We start from the raw sequence: 22,905 nt of genomic DNA on the forward strand, positions 1-22,905 counted from the left end.
AGAGAGAGAGAGAGAGAGAGAGAGAGAGAGAAATGTATGTCGAGCAATGTCATACAACAGTATAGGGCATTTCTAGCCGTGTCGGGTGACGGTATGTATGCCGCCGAGAGATTTATCGTTTATTGAAATTGTCCCGGGGATGGAGTGTGGCGCGCTATCACGGTTATTTCGCATTATGGAACGACAGGATTTCGCGGCATCGCCGCAAGGAGGAATAGGTGCCATCGGCGACGGAGACGGTCCACTACGTGACGCGTTCACGAATCGCGACATTAATGCTAAACGCTCCTTTATTTTCTTTACGCCTCACTCTCCCGACCCCCCACCGCGACGTCGCCCGCGAATTTTAACGAGACCCTCCCGGCGACACCTCCCCGTGAAAATTCTCGTCGCCCTCCTACAGCTTCCTTCCCTCTCACCCCCCCCCTTCCCCATCTTCAATCCTATACGCTCTTACGGGGGTTCACGCTCGGGTTTTCCGCGCACGATTTACGCCGCGGAGCCGCCGCTTGCAACGCGGCGGAGAATTTTATGACGACTTCGTGCAGTCTCTATATTCGAGGTCCCTCCAATACGCGCCACCCTCGAATTGATCACGTTTTTGGACGGTATATATACGCGCGGGAACGGCTACATATACCGCCTTTCGCCGGAGAATATTGAGAGGGGCGGACAAATCCGGCCTTCGGGCGACTGCCCGTTAAAGCCCGGGTCAGTGATTTCAAGGCGCGCGACATGGAACGCATCTCGCCGTGCGATGAGAACGCGACATCTCGTTCGTTCGTTCATTTTCGGCGGAAAATTCTCTCATCGTCAAAACTTTTTTTTGGCAATATCGATACCGCGATAACGGAAATGATAAGTTAGAAATTCCAATTGATTATAGACTTTCTACTCAATTAGATAACGATATTTTGTGCTGCACAAAATTTTTCGTCGCCATAAAAGAATCAAGATCCATCCAATAAAATTTCTATGAAAAAGATATTATGGTATTTTGCACATTATCTATTCAATATTTAACATCTCATAGACATCATTAATATTGTTTCTTAAATGCTGTCACATTTTTGGCATTTTTTTGTAATAAATTTACATAATTGTTATAGTTAAATTTTATTTGGATTTGAAAAAATATATAGAATATAACTGTTATTATCAATATATGAAATTTATATTGCGAATGCATGAATCAGCGAAACTTATAAATAAAGCGTGTCTAATCTGCTCGCTAATATAGGGAATAGAGGATCGCTATTTTTCGGGGTCAATGACACGTTTCCCATCGATGGGACTTTGGGCACGAGGACGAAGGGCCGCCAAAAGAAAAATCAATGTAGTGAATGAGCTTCGAACATAGCTGCCTGCCGCACTATTCGCGTTGGGGTGACTAGAGTTAGGGTGAATTCCATGCCACGTAAGCGTATATCGGGTGGCTCGAAAATGCGAATTGTAACGAAAACGATGGCTCCATATATCTGCTCATTAAAATATCTTTTGCAATATTTTTAACTAGCAATAATTTCGAATTAATATTATCGTAAAAGGGATCCTATGTCCCGAAAAGCCTTCGGATATAGCATATAGTTTCCAATTTGAATCGATTGGTATATACCTTCTCTGTACTGCTATCCAAATTTTATGTATGTCAAAACGCTCGATGTTTGATTAGTATCTTATCGATTATTGACGCTATAGATATTCGCCAAATTCACAGACAATAAAATAATTCGATAACGCGCATTGACCCGCAGATTAATAGACGTGACAGATGTTTACAAAATAATTTATATCGATTGTTAAAAATATATTACCGTATAACGATTTGCCATAGCCATGCTCGCTATTAACCTGTCAACCTTTTGCGCTTCAACTTGTCCCGAGCAATGTTCTCGAGCGTAAATAATAACGGCGGCGAAAAGAGAGATCGTCGCATCTAACGCTTTCGGATGCGCGAAAGTACGGACGGAATTCGTTGCATCAGTGGCCAGAGAAATTGTTTCGCGGTGTACCATGGACGCATATGTTTTCGCGAGCACAAACATATTGCATTAGCAGCTGTCGGCGACGTGAAGAAAATGAGTAGCTGAGAAAGAAACGAGGTAGCAAGATTGCGGCGGTTAGCCCCGGCGAGATTTTAGCGAAATCATCTAACTTTTTACTTTCACATGTTTTTCCTACAGTTTCCCGCTACAATAAGATATCATAAACGGTATTATTTGTATGCCTATATCAACTATGATGTGTGCTTTCACATTTAATATAAATTTATTTTTAGTTTTCTGCATTATTTCAATTTCTATTAAGATAACAAGCGAGACATCAATCTATAATTTACATACAGATGCCGCAAATCTTTATTCGTAGTTCTTATTCTATAAACTGAGAAAAATGAAGATGTATAACTTTGAAGTCTATATTAAAATTTAATAAACTTTAATATAATTTCTTTAACTTTAATATTTTATTAAGTTAGTACGTGAAATATCACATATTCATTACTAAAAAAAAATTTTATTTTTTGCAGACTGACAATAAGAATTCTTTCGTGTCACTATTTTTCAATAGCAAAAATTAATGAAAAAGCTGGAGATAAAACTGATGTAGACATCATTAACTCCATTGTATAGTTAATGCTAAACGCGCGTATATATATCGCTAAAATTATAATTAAATATAATCATCAAAGGCAAAATTCTTACGTGTTACGTAAAGATTTTCATAAAATTTCCGAAATGAGATATGCACCGGCAGTGAAAGCTTGCCGTAATGTATGTCAACTTTACTTTAGCAATACTGTGCGGTGCTACAGGTATTGTTCCTTTGTCGACGATGTCAGCTACATCGTTAACGAATCGATAAGACCGGACCTCATTGTCGGACGGAATAAAGCGCGCCGGGACGCGCATGTTACCGACGCGGTCATCTGTGGGAACGTCACGTGTTACGTCCCACAAGAGCGAAATGTGTCAACGTCCGGCTGTGTGTCGCGGCCGATGACGATCGTACTGGATTGTACGCGACGAAAAACTATTTTGGCCGTGTCGCGTTCCTCGGTTTCAACGCGCCACCGTGATTTCGCTGATATACGCACGTTAGGGAAAAAAAAAAAAAAGATACAAGGGAGCGAGTGAAAAAACGTTGATATTACAAAATCCCGTGGTTCGCGTCAGCATCTTGTTATACATTCGAAATTTTTCTATATATTACATGGCCGATAATATTGGATTAATGTGTTTTAAATTCTTCAAAATATACACATTTTATGCAGTATACGCAGTAGAGATTCATATCTGGTATTAAATTTTTTTAATACATTTTCTACTTGCGTTTTATAGTTACAAAATAAAAATAATAATTAGTCAAAATTATTTTTTTATAATTTTATCCAACGACTGTCTGTTCGTACATTGAAATTTTGTAAATATATATATACAAGTCCGTGCTTAAATAATCAAATATGCACCACCTTTCGTGATATTTAACGAATAGGAGACAGTTAAATTGATGATGTTGCGTCCCTAACAAGGGATCGCACAAAAGAATGTCAATATTTTTGAAAAGTGGATCTTAAACGGACGTAGACGAACTCGCTCCCTCTCTTCCTCCGCGCTGCTCCTCTTCTAACGTATTTACAAAAGAGACGAGTCAAAACGAGAAAGGGAAAGAAAGCCGCCACCGTCTTTTCCACATCCGTTTGTGAGGGCGACGCGCTGTGCGGCGAGGGAAGAACGGCGACCCTCATTCCGTTGTTTCCAGCTCTAAATGGCAGTTGGCCAAGTGTGCTAACACCCTCTCATGCAGGAACAGCCCTGCTCTCGCTACCCTTTCGCGACACGCACGCAAGGTTCCATTGAACACGGCCGCGTTACACACGCGGATCCGCACACAATGCGCGCAAACACTTTGCATTCGTAAACATGCGTAAACAACGAAGGCGGTTTCGCACCTAAGGTACAAGCCTCGCTGAAAGTATGCGTCGTCATTCCGATATATCGAGCTGAAACCTAAGAAGATGGCACATAATTTCCATTTTAATCGGTTTCCAATCAATTTACGGCCTAAATTTACATCGTAAATTTTCTACGAATTCTAGTCTCACGATGATGTTTTATTTCGACTGAGCAAAATTCGTGCGCTGATTTAGTTAAACCAAATATATACGTAACTGTCAAAATATTGATAACGAACGACAGTCAATAAAAACATACGGTAACTTAACGTTTAGCAGCACTGTATACTCAATATCAAAATGAAGTTTTAATGATACGTTTGAATAAAGTTTGTCTTGAAACGTGGGCCTCTAATAAAGCTAAAGTGTATCTTGACGAAATATATACAGCCTTACTTCGTTGGAATAAATTAAGAGACTGGTCGTAAATTATTAATATTTTAAATACTGATTTAAAAATAATTCGATACAAAAATATTATATAATTATTGATAAATCTCAAAGTCTGATATATATGTAATATAAATTTTTATTTATAATTTATGTTAATATCTGCACTATTTTTTTGAACAAATAGTTTTCAAGGAGATAAAAAGTCGGACCATCGGCATCGGTGTAAAAATTCATGATACGCTAAGTATAATTCCTCGCAGCCTTCATCAGGTTAGCTACATGCAGCTTCGAGTCGGAAATGGCAGCTAAATGGTATCTCCAGGGGGCTAAGACGTAATTCGGTTTTTAATTGGTTTTTGCGCGAAGAGGATTTCGCTCAGGGCGTTATGAAGTTTCGCGAACGGTCGACGGTTTCCAAGTTTTCCAAGCGATATCTGAAGTCTGGCACCTTCTTTTTAACTCGCGATATTTCTAGACACGATCAAACGGATTAAAGAACTCCATCGAAGGCGTTATTAAAGGTTAGGTCCTCTGTCTACTGGCAGTGGAAGGAACTATTTCTCTCTGCCACGACAATCGATTAAAACTTGAAGCTTATTAAGATCGCATTAAACTTTTAACCGATTCATCTCGCCAAGAAGGGATATCCCCTTGCTGATACATATAATATTTATCCAAATATCTATCAATATTGAATTTACAAATCGAAGCGTAGCCGAAAATTAATTGAAATGTCATCAGTAGTTATAAATTGAATGCTTTACGACAAAAGAAATGCGGAAGAAATTTTCTGCAATGCAAAATCTATTTTGGTAAAAAGTTTAAACGTATTTAATGTCGCGCAAAAAGTTATGCGTTAAAAAAATGAGTAGATCGCGTTCTCTTGTTTAAATGATAACTTAGATCTTAGATGAATAGATATACATGTAATGAAATATGACCGTGTATGTGTATATCAATATATAGATGTATGTAAAAAGATATGGGCATATAATTTTTCCTCTACTAAAGATATTTACGTCATACGTAAGTCGTAAGGTCTTGTTAACTTGTCGAGCGATAGTGTTTCCTTGGTCACCTAAATAGTAAACGAACGGCTCCGACCGGCCATTTAGCATTATAAAAGGTGCTTAAATATTGATTCGACGGGCAATTATGAGTGGTTTTTCACCAGTTCTCCGCGAGCGTACCCTTCGGCCTTGTTTCCCGGGATCGCTTAATTACGGGATGTTTGCGTTTCTCAAAATTAAACTCCTGCTGGGGTGGTCGAGATAGCGCATCGTGGCAGCCCTCAGAGTAGTCTAAACAAATTTGCGTGAAACGAGAGAACGCGGATCAATACCGATCGTGATTTTCCACTGGTTCGATACGACGATGTAAGCGTCCGTACGTAAGCGTCGATCAATAAAGACGAATTTGCTATCTCGTTTTGTCACTTCGATTCGTCAGGATACTTGGGAACGTCTCGGAAATCGCTACAAAAATATAGGAAATTCTCTAATCAACGTACACGATTAGAATACAGAAACGCTTTTATTACGAAATATTTGCAGATGCAGATAATTTCGCATGAATAAAGTAGAATTTATAAAACGAAAAAAAAAAGTGAATTTTTTAGATAAAATTTAATAAAAATATATCTCTCGTACGCAGAATGGCTTTAATGCGCGAATGTTATCGTGGGCGAGAAATTCGCCATTGGATATCGATCTCGCTCCGTCGGCGTGTCGGGTTACTTCTGTAACAAAGTAGCGAGGTGACAATTCCCCGCGTTTTCGTAATTACGGAAGTCGTTTAATAGCCCAGTTTCCAACAGTCTGGAAATTCGTTTCCGCTCGCGACGAAAGGAGTAGTCTCAAAGGAGGAAGTTATTGTCGGCGCGCTCGAGGGGTGCGGTTGAGAAACTTAACTTCCCATAGCGTATATCATAGGAAGCGAAAAGGACAGGGCGGATGAAGAAGAAACAGGACGGCGAAGTATGAGACGAGTTCTTCGACGATCCCCCGCGGTTTATTTTTGCGGCGGTAAATTAACGGCTCGTGGCTAGACCACCCCCGGGACTATTTCGCAAGCAGCAACAGCACCCGGTGATTCTACATCGAAATTAGAGATGAAACGCTTGAGCAAACGTATAACGAGTTGACAAACGAACGTTCTTCTCTGTCAATTTCAATTAAACATCTATTGCGAATCTACGAATGAAAAATATATGCATTTATCATTATTATATTACAAATGCATGTATAATCTTATATCTTCATTTTACTTATTTTTTCAAGCATACAAAAATACTTCTTGAAGAAGAATGTTAAGTAGAATTTTATGTTTAATTAATACGCCAATATTACGTTCTTTGCCGAAGAATAAAACTTTTTCGAAACATCAAAAAGTTGGAATACAATTTATTTAATAGCAACTTTCACTTGATTGTTACAAACCGCGCGCGACTCAGTTTCCTCAGAAGGAATTACGTTGATAGCCTAATGTCCGCATCGGCAGCATCTCGAAATTCCGCACATTTTCCACGACGGCGGTGACGTACAAGCGGCAAAAGGTAGACGAAACTAGCGGTTGAAAATGTAAGATATTGCGAGAATGGACGATGACAAGGTACGTGCTTCGGTATCAAGTGACTGTACGGGACTGCTTCCGCGAAGTTTAATGAAATAACGAGATGACGTCGCTGGCGTGGGAAGAGCGGCCGGAGGTAGCGCTGATGAAGGAAGAAAGGGGGGACCGACAGAGACAGTTAGAAACATAGAAGCGAGCGGTAAGAAAACCCGCGGACTTGGAAAGTGGGATGGACCGGGCCGAGGTGCCAAGTTGCTAGGTGACTTTGTGACTAGTTATTTAATTAGTCCAGAGATTCTCTCTTATACTCGACCGCGCCCTCCCGCCCTCCCGCTCTCCCGTCGATCTTCCCTCCTTTACCTCTTTTTCCTTCCTGATGTTCTTCCACAGTCTGTCTTCGAAAGACTCCGCTGACTTTTATCACGTAATGAGTTCTCTTCTAACTACCGATCCGTGTACATACAACACAGTAATACTATCCAGATTTTCAACACGAAATCTGCCTTTACACACATATAAACTCGTACTCGTTATCGTCGTTATCCAATTAGGTAATATGTATCGTAAAATAAAGTATCGTTAAGCTGTCGCTGATTTTCTGACGACAATTGGGAACAAAAGCAGAAACGTCCATTTCGATAACGGCGTTCGGTTTGCCGAACGCTCATCCGAAGAAACGTCCTTCCCCACTAGCCCTCTTCGCATTCGATCCTAAATACGCGTAGAAGCGGCACGAGAAAGAGAGATCTGGGAACGCGAGGAAGGGCGGCATCCTACGACGAGGAAAACGAATAGATTCCCCATGGGAAGTCGCCAACCTTTTCCTATACCCCTGCCTCTCCTCTCCGCCCTCGTTTCTACCGGAGTTGCTACCGGAAAGGCAGCAGGAGCTTACGAGGGCTTAACTCGGTGACAGGATGATTGCTGGTATTATCGGAATTACCTCAGGGCGAATTGCGCCGCACGCCGTAACGAACTCGCAATATCGCGAAAATCGTGCGTTAACCCCTTCACCGGTAGTCCTTCCCAAGTCTCTTAAGGCCGCGGAATTGAGGAATCTAACGGTCGTATCGATACTACGTACAGACATCTAACGATAAAGCAGAAATCTCCGGCGGAATATTGAAAACGAGATGATCTCGATAGAGATAAATCGTGCGCTTTAAATATATTTTCAATTCGATTAAAATACGTCATAAATAAGAATAAGAAATCATAATTGTCAAACTATCACGAATTGATCATTTTTCAATCGCTTAGTTTATTCTTTTCTTCGTAAATAACGAAAAGAAATTCTAATTTCTATCATTTCTTTAATTAAATGCGATATAATAATTCTATATAATAATCGCGGCTGCAATTATCGACATTTTACCGCAACTGCGTCATTTGCGAGAGGGTATCGAGAGGATTAAAATTTATATCATGTATAAAAGGAATCTTTGCGCGGATAAAACCACGACGTTATATGCATATTTACCCTTTATAGAAGAGTAGCGCGTTATCGGGAACTCCACATGCGCTTCCCCCTTTTTTCCCGGGCGCATTTTCGCCAGAGCGCGATGTGGAGGGAAATTGTTTATTTAACGGCGAAGTAGGGATTATCGAGCGCTGAAAGCGCGTCCCTTCGCATGCTTCTGCCATAACTAAAAATTTCCATGGGTAAATGTTCGCTCTCGAGAGACAGTCCGTCGAGCGAAACGCAAATGCTATATACGTGCCCGGAATTTTCTCGCCAATACTGCAGATCCCTTTGCATGACGCGTGCACGTTTATTTGTATCGCCTTTATATTGTCTTAAGAAATTCCAAAAGACATCTGGGGGCAGGTGGGAAGGAACGACTAGCGCGGCGGATACCAGATGCGACGAGAGATGCCGCGGCAGAAAACTCGGACAAAATCCAACGTAATCGCTGACCAACGCAGTTCTTACATCGAGACTCTCGATAGTGAAAAATGCTCGCCTTGCATTACGAAAATATACTTGAATACGTAAGCCGTTCTAGATTTACGCATTCTTTTCACTCAAGCAAAAACTTTCAAAAATATGATATATACAAGAGAGAGAGAGAGAGAGAGAGAGAGAGAGAGAGAGAGACAGAATTAATATTTTAATTTTGATAGAACTCAAGCATCTCTCACGTTATTATAAAATCACGCTTACATGTTGCCTATTTTCAATATTACGATTATAAAATTAAAATTAAAAAAAAAAAAATATTGTGATTGTTTAAACGTACTTTGTCGTACAAAACGGAAGGAAACGATCGAAATGTGTGCGATATACGCGGAAAATCGCCGACTAGATATACATATATATGTATAGCGCGACGAGCGAGAGAGCCGTGCGACGGAAAAAGCTGCGACAAAATCCGACGTAAATGCAACACTGCTGATCAAAGCGGGACACGATTTCCGTAACCGGCCGTGCAACAATGCGCGCCGTGTTGCATAAATAAAGCCGCGCACGCTGAACGTGATCAATATTGGATGTGATGAAAGTAAACCGGTAAAGCGTCCGTGCGGGGCGCGCTCGACCCTCGTCAACGCGCGCGACCGTCTGTGTAATTTAATGCCGGGTAAATACGCGCCGAGCGAGAGAGAGAGAGAGAGAGAGAGAGAGAGAGAGAGAGAGAGAGTAGTTTTGCACTATAATCTAGATGAATCTACTGCGCGCGGGAAGAGGCCGGTGACGGCTCCGGAGCAACCGGGTTATACAGGCCTCGTCAATTACGAAACGGGTCGTAAAGGGCGTCGCTGAACCACCAGCAACGTTCTCTCGCGCGATCTCGGGACTTTACATCGCTACTTGATAAGAACATAGAGAACGATGAGAACAATCCGCGCGAGAGAGGCACGAGAAGAGACGTGACGTAAAATCTCTCGTGCCTTTACGAAAATCTTGCGAAAAGTTTCTAACTAATACAGGACATTGGCGCGATATCCGAACTTGAGCGGGCGTATGGAAGTATATCGTATATATTAAAGCATATTAATTCGAATGCGTCGTAGTCTACGCGTGTTATACATTTTGCCAATGTTCAATTAATCGACATTGTAAATATGTACGGCGCGCTTTGAATATACATCGCATTATTCTTTTAATAATATAATGATAAGGATTTTTAAAAAATGTACAACAGCACGGACAGGAGCAGGAAATAATCTAAGTTATATCGCGATCTTAAATTTGGAGGTTGTAGGATTCATATTTTTCTCCGTATTCCTGTTAAAAGTGAGATGGCTAATTTTATGCGCGGCTCGGCTGACTGAGTCGCGACATTTCCCGAATGTAGGACGAGGGACTTTCCGGTCGAAAATTTATCTCCCCGTAATAACACCGTAGCAACGGCGCTTTCCGGATGTTGTCACGCCCGGTAACCGTCCGTGTACGTGCCCGTGTCTCTTTGTCTTCCGTCTTCTTTCTCTTCTGCTCCCGCTCTCCGTGCATCCCTCCGGGAACGCGGTCGTGTCCGCATTATAATGACATTACGTGTCCTCACATTACACTTGCTGTCCCAGCTCGTAATACACATTTCTCCCCACGTTCCGTCCCCATGCCGAGTCTTATTTTTTTCTCCTCGGAATACATCCGTCCCGGATGTATCCTACATCGTGATTCGGGGCTTGTGCAGTATTTACAGGGCCTCTTTCACTCTCTCGGACGAGGGTCTCGCAAATATCATCGAAAAATTGAGTTAGAGATAAGGCAACCGAATAAAATGTCAACTACCATGATAGCGTCTGTCCGACAAAATTCCGTATAAAATCATAATCTCGTATATTAGCTCACATTTATTGGAATAATTTTAGAGAAATAATATTAAAATAATATTTCTGTATTCAAAAAGTTTGACATCTAAAATAATCTTTTTTTTTTTTTTTTTTTTTTTTAATGACAACTATAGCTTTTCGTGTTTGGTTAATAATAATAATCTTGATATTTAAGTAGGCGATTAAAATATAAAATGATTGAAAGTGCACTCTGCTATATTTTTGCAAAAATTATGTTGCAAACCATATATTCATCAATTATTTCGATGTTATTAATATTTTACACGTTCTAGGTATACACATATATAAGACAATCAATTAAACTTATTTCACCTTTTTTAGTTTATTCATTGTCCTTTATTTTTTTATCTTCATCTGGAATATACAAATGTTTTTGTTTTTTTTTCTGTATTTGCGATGGTCCTTTTATCCTTCTGGTTCGTTTTGTCCGTGCAATCTCGATCCCATCTCGCGAATATAAAAAGAACCGATACACAAGAGTGTTTAGTAACTTTGTCAGCGTTTTTAATGCTCGCCCTTTTTCGTTCCGATTCTCGCACGTCCGGTTGTAGGTAGGTAGATATGTATTGTGTGTTTCAGCTTGCTCTTGTATCTAGGACTCAATAGACACCGTCCACCTTGTGAAACCTGTAACCGTAGCAATTACGCGAATTCGTGCTATATTTCTGGCTTTACTTCTGGATTTACTGGTTTCGTTAACGAAATGAATTCGTCTGTTCCTGCTATCGACAGCAGTTTACTTGATGTATAATCGATACAGGCAACAGAATCGTTGGATCCTTCTACGGAACATGCGATAAAAACGTCGTTTCGATAATTACAATAATATATAATATAAATAATTATCCATTTCTTGAAATCATTGATGGACATAATAAAAAGTATATATGTATGTATGTGTTGATATATTTTTTCTGATTTTAAATTATTTATAAATAACGAAAATACTCATAGCCATAATTCTCTCTCTCTCTCTCTCTCTCTCTCTCTCTCTCTCTCTCTCTTTTTTGCTGCAAAATTATTAGATATATCTAAAGTTAGAATAGATAATCAATTGACGCTTGTCTAAATTCTAAATAGAATATAAAGTATATTTTGTTGAGCATCGTGTGAATAGAATGGATCGAATGTCTCATAAAGTAATGTATATACGAGAACTTAACGTCAACGAGTTTGCGCTCGATATCAAATCCCACCTGACCTATTCCACGTAGTCGCACCCTAACAGACATTTCGCAAAGTCGTTAATAACTTTTTTTTAACACATCTCTTCTTCCATTGCTCCACTCCATTAGCGAAGTAGTCAGAACTCCACCCATTCGCTACATGCTGGCAAGACTATTCGTATTCCTGTTCATATCCCTGACACGAATCTATTCAGCTTGACCGAATTATTTTTCTCTTTCTAATGTGTATATTCTTTAACGATAAAAGATATTTCGCTTGTCGCTCATAAAAGCATGTTACTGTTGAAAGCATAATTTTTCTTTTTCTTCGATTTTAAAAGAGATGACTCAATTGTAAATTAAATCTACGTTATTGATAGACATCATTAATTGTAAGTTTATGCTCCTCTTTCTTATTTTCATATTGATATATATATTTTCATAATTATCATATAAATAACTATTATATTAATGATTAGCAATCTCTGTATCTGAACCTAGTTCACTCGTATTAATCCAATAACTATAATATATACAATTATCATAATGATGTGTTAAAATTGACAATTAGCTTTTATATCAGTTTAAGGGATTAAAGTATTTACAAAGTATTTAATATCTCATCATGTTACATATATTATATTATCCGTAATGTATTCTCTAACAAAGAAACGGGATATATGAGATATATAATTATTATTCTTTAGATCTAAGGGGATGACAAAAATTCATACAATCTGTGCTTTTATTACTTATGCAAAAAAGAAATTAAATTTCGAGTATAGTAAGCCTCCATGTGCGCTGTTCATCTTCAGCTGTTACAAAAACAGATGTTCACTAGCGACTTACAACCAAGTCACAAAGGTTGACAGACGATGCGCGCGTATATCGCGCGGGTCTATATTCAAATCGCCCTCTTTCACCAGCCACGGTAACAGATGTTCGTCGCCCATCGATCACGACGATTCTATTTTTGAATTGATGCTTCTTTCGGAACGTCACGCTTTGATAAAAGATCTATCGATCGGCGGCATGGCGCTTTCGTAACGTAGCGAAACACCTACTCTTTAATGAAGCTTTCTAACATCATAGCGAATTCGAACTAGAGAGTGCGGCATTTTTTCGTACCAAGTTTGCGGCTTGATTTAATTATCAACTGTTGATTAATGAAGCGTACAACTTCCGCCACATAAGTTTTACTCGCGGAAATGAGTATAAGAAGATCGATCGCTAAATGCGTTACACCTCGCCTTGCCTTGACTCGCTATTGAGCGGTAGCTCGGCAAATGATTTAACTTACCTATGCTTGTACCATAAGGCCACGAATCGTTTATAGTAAAAGGGAAATTAATGACACAGTTTCAATGTATTGAGTTAAAGAATAAGCCATTACATAGAGGGGAATGAATAGAAAAGGTTGCCCTCGCGTCTCTCTCCGTTTGACATTATCGCCGACGTGCGTGATAAATATTTTATTTTTATTACATTGTTCTTGAATTTTTTTAAATCGCCCGTTTATACGCCATGCCGTAGAAAGTTTCATTTTATCGACAAGAAGGACTCTTTAATTTGCGCGTGCTTGAGGCTCGTGCTATTTCGTCATCGCGATCGAATATTTCGAGATCTTCATAACTAGAATTACATCGTAGTCTTAATAGGATTAAATAACTTCGAGCGCAACGCTCCGAACGAACAAAACTCCCGACGATGTTTGAACGTTCAGGGCACATGAACTCGTGCGAGTAGTCGTGGCATCGCCCGCGCTGTAGTAGTAGTCGCTCGACGATGGCGATGGCCGTGGGATAAACTTAGGCATGTTTGCCAAGCAATCAAATATATGAGTGGAAAGTCTCGCGGGCGCTATCGATCGGTCGGAAGCCATCGTGATGGTAGCGCGCGAGCGGCGGCTGGAATTGAAGGAAGAAGGATTCGAGACGAAACGACTAGGGGGGAGAGTCAGGGGAAGACCACGAAAACTTTACTCGTTCGTCGTGGACGAAGGGTCGTCGATTCGGCCGACGAACGGTCTTGTCCACTGTTTGTTGTTGAACGCTATGAAGAAGGCGAAAGAAGAGCGGCAAATATGATCTTTGAGCCGACAGAAAGGAATCGTCATGATAGTTATAACTATAATTGTTATATATTCTGTTATTAAGCGTTTTTGGATATAAATATCTAGATATTTTCTACACGTTCTTTTTTTTCTTACACGCTAGATAATCAGAAAATTATCTAGTTGTTTTATTTTTATTGAAAAATACAAACTCGGCTATGTTGATTATGTATAAATAATATATACTAATTATAAGATATATTTTCGTTTTCTTATAATTTTTTAAGAACAACGACGCACGTGTCCGTATCTACGTATGTGTGTGCTACTTCCATATAATCTGATCTATACTTATATTTCTCATATTAAGAAAAACAAGTTTTAAAATACTTTTATATATATTATAAAATATATATTTTGTACAAAAGATTTTATTTATTAGAAAACATTTATATTAATGTTAATATTTTTGATGTTAAATGTTTCGATATTAGATGTATTCTTGATTTACATACAAGCGAAAAACATGTGTCATGACATATTGATCCCCTCATATACATACGGATACATGCATGCATGATGTCAACTGGGTATAGCAAAGTTTCGTGAAATTCGAGTCCTTTATTTTCGTGCAAGTTTGCGTCCCGGCGATGCGAGAAACGTCGAAGAAAAATCTCAAGTGCGCATCGTTTTCGGGAGCTTCGCGAGAGGGGAAAGACGGGAGAGAAACGCTTTGGAAGCTCGAGCGAATTCTTACGTTGGCCGTTTCCCCAGGATCTACAGGATCTGGCAACCAAGTCTTATACGTTTCGCTCGTATGGTCCTTCAAGAATTTCGCTCATTTTCCTGTCACGAATTTCCTCGCAAAACGCACAATGATTGCCAACATTATCCGTTTAAATTCTAGATTAATATACGGTAAAAGAGAAATAATATCGAGTTTGCTGATCGAATTAATCTATATACTTGTAAACTATTGTGTGAATTATATGTATTGGCGAGCACGCGTTAGTGGAGATCTCGATCCTGGTTAAATATTCGAGTTTTCGAGATTCAAAGCCCTGATTAATGTAGCGGCATGAGGTTGACATGGTGACATTATGATCGCTACAATGGACGCCAGGTGTTTCAGACAGGAAGGGCTAGAGAGGCAAGGAGTATAATGCCGTCAAGCAACGCCACTTAATGAGCTGCCGGGAACAAAGCGGGAAGAATCGCTTTGTCATTTTTTTCGTGCTCCAATTACTTAGCGTTTTAGAACAGTTGTGATTATCTTTTCTTTATTTCACTTTATCTAATATAGTCTACGCGATATACTCTTTTACGAAAATTAGTCCGTGTAATTAAATAATATAGCTACATAATTTTCGCTTTATTAAGGTTGACACGTATTCGCGTATAATATTCTCGTCTAATATGTCATAAAAAATTTCGAAATTTAATATATTGATCGAAAGCCTAAAATTGTCCGCCTGTTCCAATTTTCTTGTATCATGTCGTCCAAGCAAGCAAGCAAGCAAGGGACGGGAGTTTGAAACTAGATGTCGAAGACGAGGGCTGCTGAGATCAGAGGAAAGTCCAGAGTTTAGGAAAGGGACGAGCAGCGGATACATTATCGTGTCGTACTTCAGCGCGTAAAGGGGGTGGGCGCGCCCTCTTTTCGCCCTAATTCCCTTCAATCCTGATCCGTCCCATCTCCCAGAAGCATATCGCAATCGAGTTTCGTTTATTTTTCAAGAGGCGCCCGCTCGACAGAAATTGGCGAGTATATTGAGCGATATTCGATCCTCGAAAAGGTTAATCTCAGTTTTAAAAGCGCTGCCGCGTTACACGAAAATCTCGCGCAGTTAAACTGCACTGTGTTTCATCTGGCTGTGACTGTAACACGATTACGTTAAATTTGATTACAGCTTCCATTGATTGATATTTTTCACGAGGTGAAAAACTCGAGACGCCGATTGAATAAAAAAATTCGCGTTCTATCTATAAAATTCGATATTCCCCGAAAAAAAAAAAAAGAAAAAAGAAAAACTAAAACAGTACCGCGGCGTAAAATGTCGTTTGGATGTTACCCTACGATCCCTACTATCTCGATCTTTGTAGGCGAGAAATTCCTCGAAGTTTCTTCCCGCGGTGCAACATCGAAAAGTTTATTTTCGAACAAGTTCTTTTCAATAGACCAGATACGACGATCTAGTGAATTATCCCGCTTACCACGACGCGCGTGCAAAAGATGACAACGATTGTCGAGTATCATTCCCCATGGCGACGATACAAATAGTTATTTCACGAAACTGCGGCCACCGTCGTCTCGGATTACGAAGCGCTTGTTCGCGCGCGGTAAACATCTTTTATTAAAGTGCATGTTGCGCTCCGCTGGCGCGTCAATTTTTCAAAGGGCCCCCGAGCTCTTTGTCTTCGCCGCGTCTCCATCTAACTACTGGCGATAAGCGCACGTGGCAGGCGGTAGGAGAGCGATTAATCGTTCCATCGTTGTCGCGAGAACGGCCTCCCTCCACAACAATAGCGGAAACGGAACTCTCGCGAAGATAAAACAGATAAAAGTATTTTGTGCTTCCTTCCGGATTCAGAGTGTGCCACAGAAATTTTCATGGCAAGAAAAGGAAAGTTGATCACCGTTACTCATGACACTCATCCTTCCGGCGAATGAATATCGAACGTTACGAGTTTTATTTAACCCTCTATTTCGCGACAGTTTTCATTTGTGCCGCATGTCTCGTAGAGACATGTAATTTTTTCGATGCGTAAGATTTGTTTCTCAAAAATGAAAGATGTATTCTTGTAAACTACTTGAAAGTATGTATTATATACTAAGGAAAATAGGAAAGATTATATATTTTACATGTTTAAAAAAATATGATAATGTCATTTGTGTGCGAAATCTACGATCTATTTTTCATTTGGTTTTAATGACCGCTCTCTTCTCTTTGTTTCAGGCTGTGCATTCGTGAAACTCTCGTCGCACCAAGAAGCACTGGCGGCGATAAACTCTCTACACGGTAGCCAAACTATGCCGGTGAGTGTATCCACCGTATGATATTATATCTCTCTTCGATCGAAGCTCGTTATTTTTTTATCTTCCAATTCACCTCTTCAGCCAATGACCGCTAGTCATCGTGTTCACGAACGCCGTATTTACGCTCGGGAAATGTCACGTACGCGATATTAACGGAAAGGAGGGTAAATATTCATAGAAGCGCTACACCTGACGGAAGAGAGGAAGGGGTGCGGGGGCTGATATGAATATCGAGGATAGGGATACGCGCCGCAGTAGATGACCGTCTTCCGTTAACGGATGGCGGGAAAGGAGATGACTGGCGGTTGGAGATCGGACCGGGTAGCCGTAGCAATGGCTGTCGTGCCTGCAAACACCAGCCAGTAATGACTGGCCAAACAGAAATCTGCATAACACTTGGAGAAACGCGATTCGCCTCCTTCTCCGCAGCCCTCGACGAGAGAGCGTCCCTCGGTCTCCGTCAAACCGCCGAACTTTCTCGGCTTAGGGTCGGACCAGGAATTCCCAGTTGTAATTGAATTGTCAGTGAGTTCCGTCCAGGATTCCACCTGCTGATTGGCGAAACTTTGCAAAGCCGCTTGCCGTCCGGCCCCCCAATCGTCCTTGTCGGCGTTATTGCCTATCGACCGCCGCTGACACGCATCCACGCGCCTAAGGGAGTTTGTATCTCGGACAATTATTAGACCTATAATGTACAATTGAAGATCGCGAGGATTTATATGGAACTATTGCTTTTGATTGTGATTTTATAACGCTCTAAATTAATCGTTTTAAAAAGTATTTAAATATTAAAAATCTTAATATGCAAATTATTTACGAGCAAAAGATCAAAATAATACGAATAAAACATATTATCAATGATACAAACTTACTTTTGATAATCTATATGTACACGTATATCCATCCATGTATTTTTCTATAATATGATCGTCTTCGAGAGCGTGATACAAACGCGAAACACACGAGACGAGCCTATAACTTTTTCTGTTGTTAGAGCTACTGGAGAAGAGTAACAGGATCCATTATATTTCATGTTCTTGTATGTTATGTGAGACCATTAGGAAGAGAAGATGACGTAACTTTTGACATTCGACAAGGGATTCGCGATTCACGTCGTACATTAAACGAGCGTCCCTGCACGAACGTCGTGCGCTGGGCAAAATCGTGGGGGTGGAAGCGCGGGTTGGTTACGTGAATATTACTCGTTACAAGGCCCTAATCTAATAGCCGAATACGGGGTGGAAGACGGAGCAGGAGTGAAGAGGGGAAAGGAGGGAGTTGGGGACGACTTCAGAACCGCGACTATTTGCCCACGAAAGAGGTACTGACAGCGCACGCGGGCCGTAATATGCAGATTGCTTAATTATCGCAACGAATTATGCAAATCTCGACGCCGATGTTACGAGATTTCACGGCGCGCAGTCGTGACCGAGGGGATGGGAAGCGAGGAAGGCGAAAGCGGCAGCGAGTGTCGGGGTTAACGCTTTCGCCGAAATGCCGACCTTCGACCCTGAATTATTCGACCCAGAAGAGATACGAAAGGTTACGCGGGCGGCTTAATTATTGCGGCGAATTATGTGGATCTCGACGTTATGAAATTTTGCGCGGCGCGACGTAGAAAGAGAGGACCGTTTGTGTCGAACAATTTAACGTCGGCGAATCATATGAGCGTGATTTACGTGCAAAGATTAAAATAGCAGCGGTACTTCTGTCATTTTGGTTGGCCATAAAAAATAATGTGACTCAATATCTCAGTTTATCTAACAATGTGTTTTTGAAAACTACGTATTTTTATTTCGTCATCGTTTGAAAACACGACAATAAGCGCGGACAGCGGATAAAAAATTCACTCTTTCTGTTTGGCCAATCGATATAAATCTTTCGTAGAAAACAATCGTTATCGCGAAGGAGACGCGATGTTATGGAGCCCCAAGAGTAATTCGGCTTGACTATGTTCGTTCCAGTTTCCTCTGACCTAGCGCAAGATCACAACCCCTTCCAATTTTCCCCTGTCCTATCTATATTTGCTCATACACGCTTAGAGAAGCGTCGATCTATATAAGCGTGTACGTGTGTGCGCGCATAAAAATACCGAATATATGTACGATCGTACACGTCATCTCACGTGTGTACCCTCTGCTTTCAGCCACTCGAACACGTCGACGCTCTCGGTCACGAAACTGCATTACGAACGCAACATCTCGGCTCATACCTACGAAATGAGATATTGATTTGCAATCTGATACCGTAATACGCGACGACGCGCTGTCGGCCTGCAAACGACATACTGGCTCGTAGCGGAAGCGTGAAATCGTAACACCTTATGAAATCCGCATGATGTAGATACACAATATGGACAATGTTATTTTATTTAATGACAAATGCACACGTTAACATTGATTCTTCTTTTTTTTTTTCAATTATTCTTTACACAAGCCGCTTAATTCGCAGTGGCAAGTCCAATTTTAAAATTCAATAAAAAATGATATAAATTTGAGAACGATGTAATCGGAAATCTATGCATATATTTAACAAGATTTTACAACATTACAGCTTTTACGCTATTTAAACAATTATATATTTCGTACATCTGTCACACACGAGAATATAATTATATTAGCATGCATCATAAACATAATTTATTTTCTAATATGTGTTGAACAAACAACATTATTTAATATATTATTGTAATGTAAATGTGAGAAATTTAATTGCAATGATAAATTATATGTTTTTCATTGAAAACGTGATATTTTTAATGCCGTCGCGCGATTAATATTAAAATTTTTTTTTTTTTTTTTTTTTTTGCTGATAACGCAAAAACATTATCATAAAATCTGTATACTGTAAGCGTATTTATTTCGTTTTCACGTGTGGTTTTAATCCGATTTATGTTTCTCGGATCGACATATTTATGCATCGCGCGACAAGCAATATTTCTTTAAGCGCTCAATATTTTAGCCGATTTTACGATCCCGTCATTCGAAGATATTACACGCGAAAAAATTTTAATTTCTAACAACACCGAGACGTCTGTATACGCAGACCAGTACAAACATTTTTTACCCCGATTTCACGGCCCGTATAATGTGGTTTAAACTTTTCGCAGCGACGTTTTCCCGTGTCTTTCCTAGCGAACAATATTTTTCCAGCAGCTCAATGCATTCTCGGATTCCGCCATTCTCTTCTCGACGCTTTAAAAACTCAATTTTTTTAAATGCTTTAACAGAAGAATAACTTTATCCTCCTTCTCTTCTCGCTTACTAGAGAGTACATACAAACCAATTCGCGATATCAACTGCAAGTTTCGTCCGGAGTAATGCTTTATATAATATTATAAAAATTTCCGTCGACCTCTAATAATGTTGTTACAAACTGTGATTCTGTCATGCGAAATCTGTCGAGATAACACGATTACTTTTTCTTTCTCTTTCTCTCTCTCTCTCTCTCTCTCTCTCTCTTTCTTTCTTTCTCTTATAAAAAATTAAATACTTCTACTCGCGACGATAATCTACCACGTTTTTCTGGACACGCGCGTCACGTAAGCCTGCATCAATTGCACGGGAGTATCTCGAGCCCCCAACTTTTTTGCACACTTTTTTGTTTGATAACAGCCTGTTTACGCGTCTCTCGAATTCTGTAGGCGCGTTCGTGCATCACGCAACGGGCAATATTTTTTCAAGGGCTCAATATTTTCGTACACCGCCTCTCCTTCTCTCTCTCTCTCTCTCTCTCTGTGTTTCTCTCTTTTTCTTTCTTTTATCTCGTATGTGTCAACGCAGTGTCATGCGACCGAGCCAGGCCTCATGTAGTTATGCTTTCCGAAGCGTGTGACATTTCTTGTCACGCCTCGCAAACCCTCCAACATCGCGCTCCTCGCGTACGGAAATCTCCCCCTTGCATACATACATCTCTTGGAAATGTCTCGTAATAAAAGCAAAAACCACGTGAAGTGTTTCGTCGCGCCGCGTCAAAACGAGTTGTGGAATGATGTCCCCTTGGTCCTTATTTATGTAACTTTGGCACATCGTCGATTGTTGCCATCTTTTCACGGTGAAATGTCTACACAGTCTATTCGTTACGAAAGTTTAAAACAATCGAAGATAGCCAACTCTAGATGATACTTAATGTTAATATAGACATAATGAAAATAGAAATTTTTGCGCATTTATTAAATTTAATACACGTAATGTCATAAATTATTTTAATACCAGATGCATAATCTTTAGTTGGATTTTGCAAAATTAATCGGAATTTATGCGCCATTCAACGTGCTGAATTGGATTTCAAGCAGGCAGGGAATTCATCATACAAGAAGTTTCGAAGCGATAAGATACAATGGCCAATTGAAGTTATTCCAAACTTTAGAACAATCAGTCGGATGCCTATAAACGATTCGCGGGATGTGCTCGCTCCTCGATCGAAACGAGGAAACCCGAGCGATGGAATTCGATACTTATTGAGCGAGTTTTTGAATGGACGTTGACGCGAGTGATTAGGCACGCGCGAACTTTAAAAGTTCGTTAAGTTGAGAAGCCCGCGGATCTGGACGTAACGCGAACGTAACGCGGTTCTCCATCTCCGGCCGGATGTTACTTTTCTGCTCGAGACATTCACGCGCGCGCGCGCGTGGAAAGTGGATGGAAGGAAATTGTCTCTGCATTAACGGAGGCTCGGAAACTCCTCCCAACATTTAATTAAAGACATTCCCTGAGTAATTCTCTCGGCGGCCTCGTAATTGCATTGCTTTTATCTCCAGTACAACTGTTACTTGTTTGGCGGATCCTTCGTGTGTATCGGGAGTCAGAACGACTGCGGAGTCCGAATCTTCACAAAGAAAGAGAAAGACAGATCGCGGAGGCAGAGGAGGGGGGGGGGGGAGGGCAGAGGGTCTGGAAAAGGGGGGAGAATGGACGACCGTGGAAAAGAAGCGCGATCGACCGTGCGGAGCACGGGAACCCATCAACAAGATCCCGTCCTTACTGCGGGATTCGAAGCGATTATTCGTACGATAAGGCTCTTGTCGTGATTTCTCATTGTGCGCCGACTCTCCCTCCGTTACAAGGTGGTATCGTCGAATCGATACGGACGTATCCAGGCACGGTGAGCGCATTTGTGATAGGGACACCCCGTCAACGAAGCGACGCGATGTTAACGTTAATAATTGATTTCCGTGTACATTCAAGAGCGCCAATTTCAGCGGATAACAACGATGTTTGTTTTACATCTTCATTACGATAATAATAAAACGAATCTAGTTGGATAAAATGATATAGAGATATATGAATACGTAAATAGATACATGTTTATTATATATACTTCGTAAATAAGAACCTTTAAATATAAAATATATATATTATGAAAAGTATTAAATAAAGAGAGAGAAAAAGACAAAGACTTCGTCTTAAAATACTTATAGAATGTATTACAAACGATTCGTATAACACATTAGACTATTTTCATTTATAATTATTAATTTTCTTTCTTTTATTATCTTGTTTCTCTTCTTGTTTGACGATACTATTTCGATCTTTTACGAGAGTACTCGAAATCTTTTAATGTTACCAATTTGATGCTTTTTTATGATTTTCCAATTACCTATTTTTACATTGAGAAGCATTGCGTGAGCGGTTTGTAATTTGAAATACATCTACGCGAATAGGAACGCTCGCTTCTGTATTCCGATTCGACAGAGAATCACACAAGAGGACGAGGAGCAATCGGCGTTCCGGCCGGTCTTGCGGTTCCAGTTGTATCTATTGAAATTACCATCTGGCGGATTGGCAAGTGTGATGGTGCGGCTAACGGGAGAGAGCCTCCAATCAGCAGGTAATTGCTTCATTCCGTTGGCAAGGCCTGTCCAATATTGTGGCCCTCTGAGCTAAGCTTCGACGCCGAAGCGCCGCTTCAAGTATCTGGATAGAGATACCGCCAACTT

The 22,905-nt window shown here is 40.3% G+C and overlaps 1 protein-coding gene across 11 annotated transcripts in view; it reads left to right on the forward strand.

Moving 5' to 3' along the window:
• Positions 1–22,905, forward strand: part of Bru3 (bruno 3) — a 384,657-nt gene that overhangs the window by 341,408 nt on the left and 20,344 nt on the right. For all 11 annotated transcript variants that reach the window (XM_070316023.1, XM_070316022.1, XM_070316018.1 and 8 more), the window contains one exon: positions 16,888–16,967. In XM_070316023.1, coding sequence (XP_070172124.1) covers positions 16,888–16,967 — 80 coding nt within the window. The remainder of the gene's footprint in view (positions 1–16,887; positions 16,968–22,905) is intronic.

This window comes from Polyergus mexicanus, unplaced genomic scaffold (genome assembly GCF_030449975.1).
Source record: "Polyergus mexicanus isolate NDT 795.1 unplaced genomic scaffold, iyPolMexi1.0 SCAF_3, whole genome shotgun sequence".
In the NCBI taxonomy this organism is placed as follows: domain Eukaryota; kingdom Metazoa; phylum Arthropoda; class Insecta; order Hymenoptera; family Formicidae; genus Polyergus; species Polyergus mexicanus.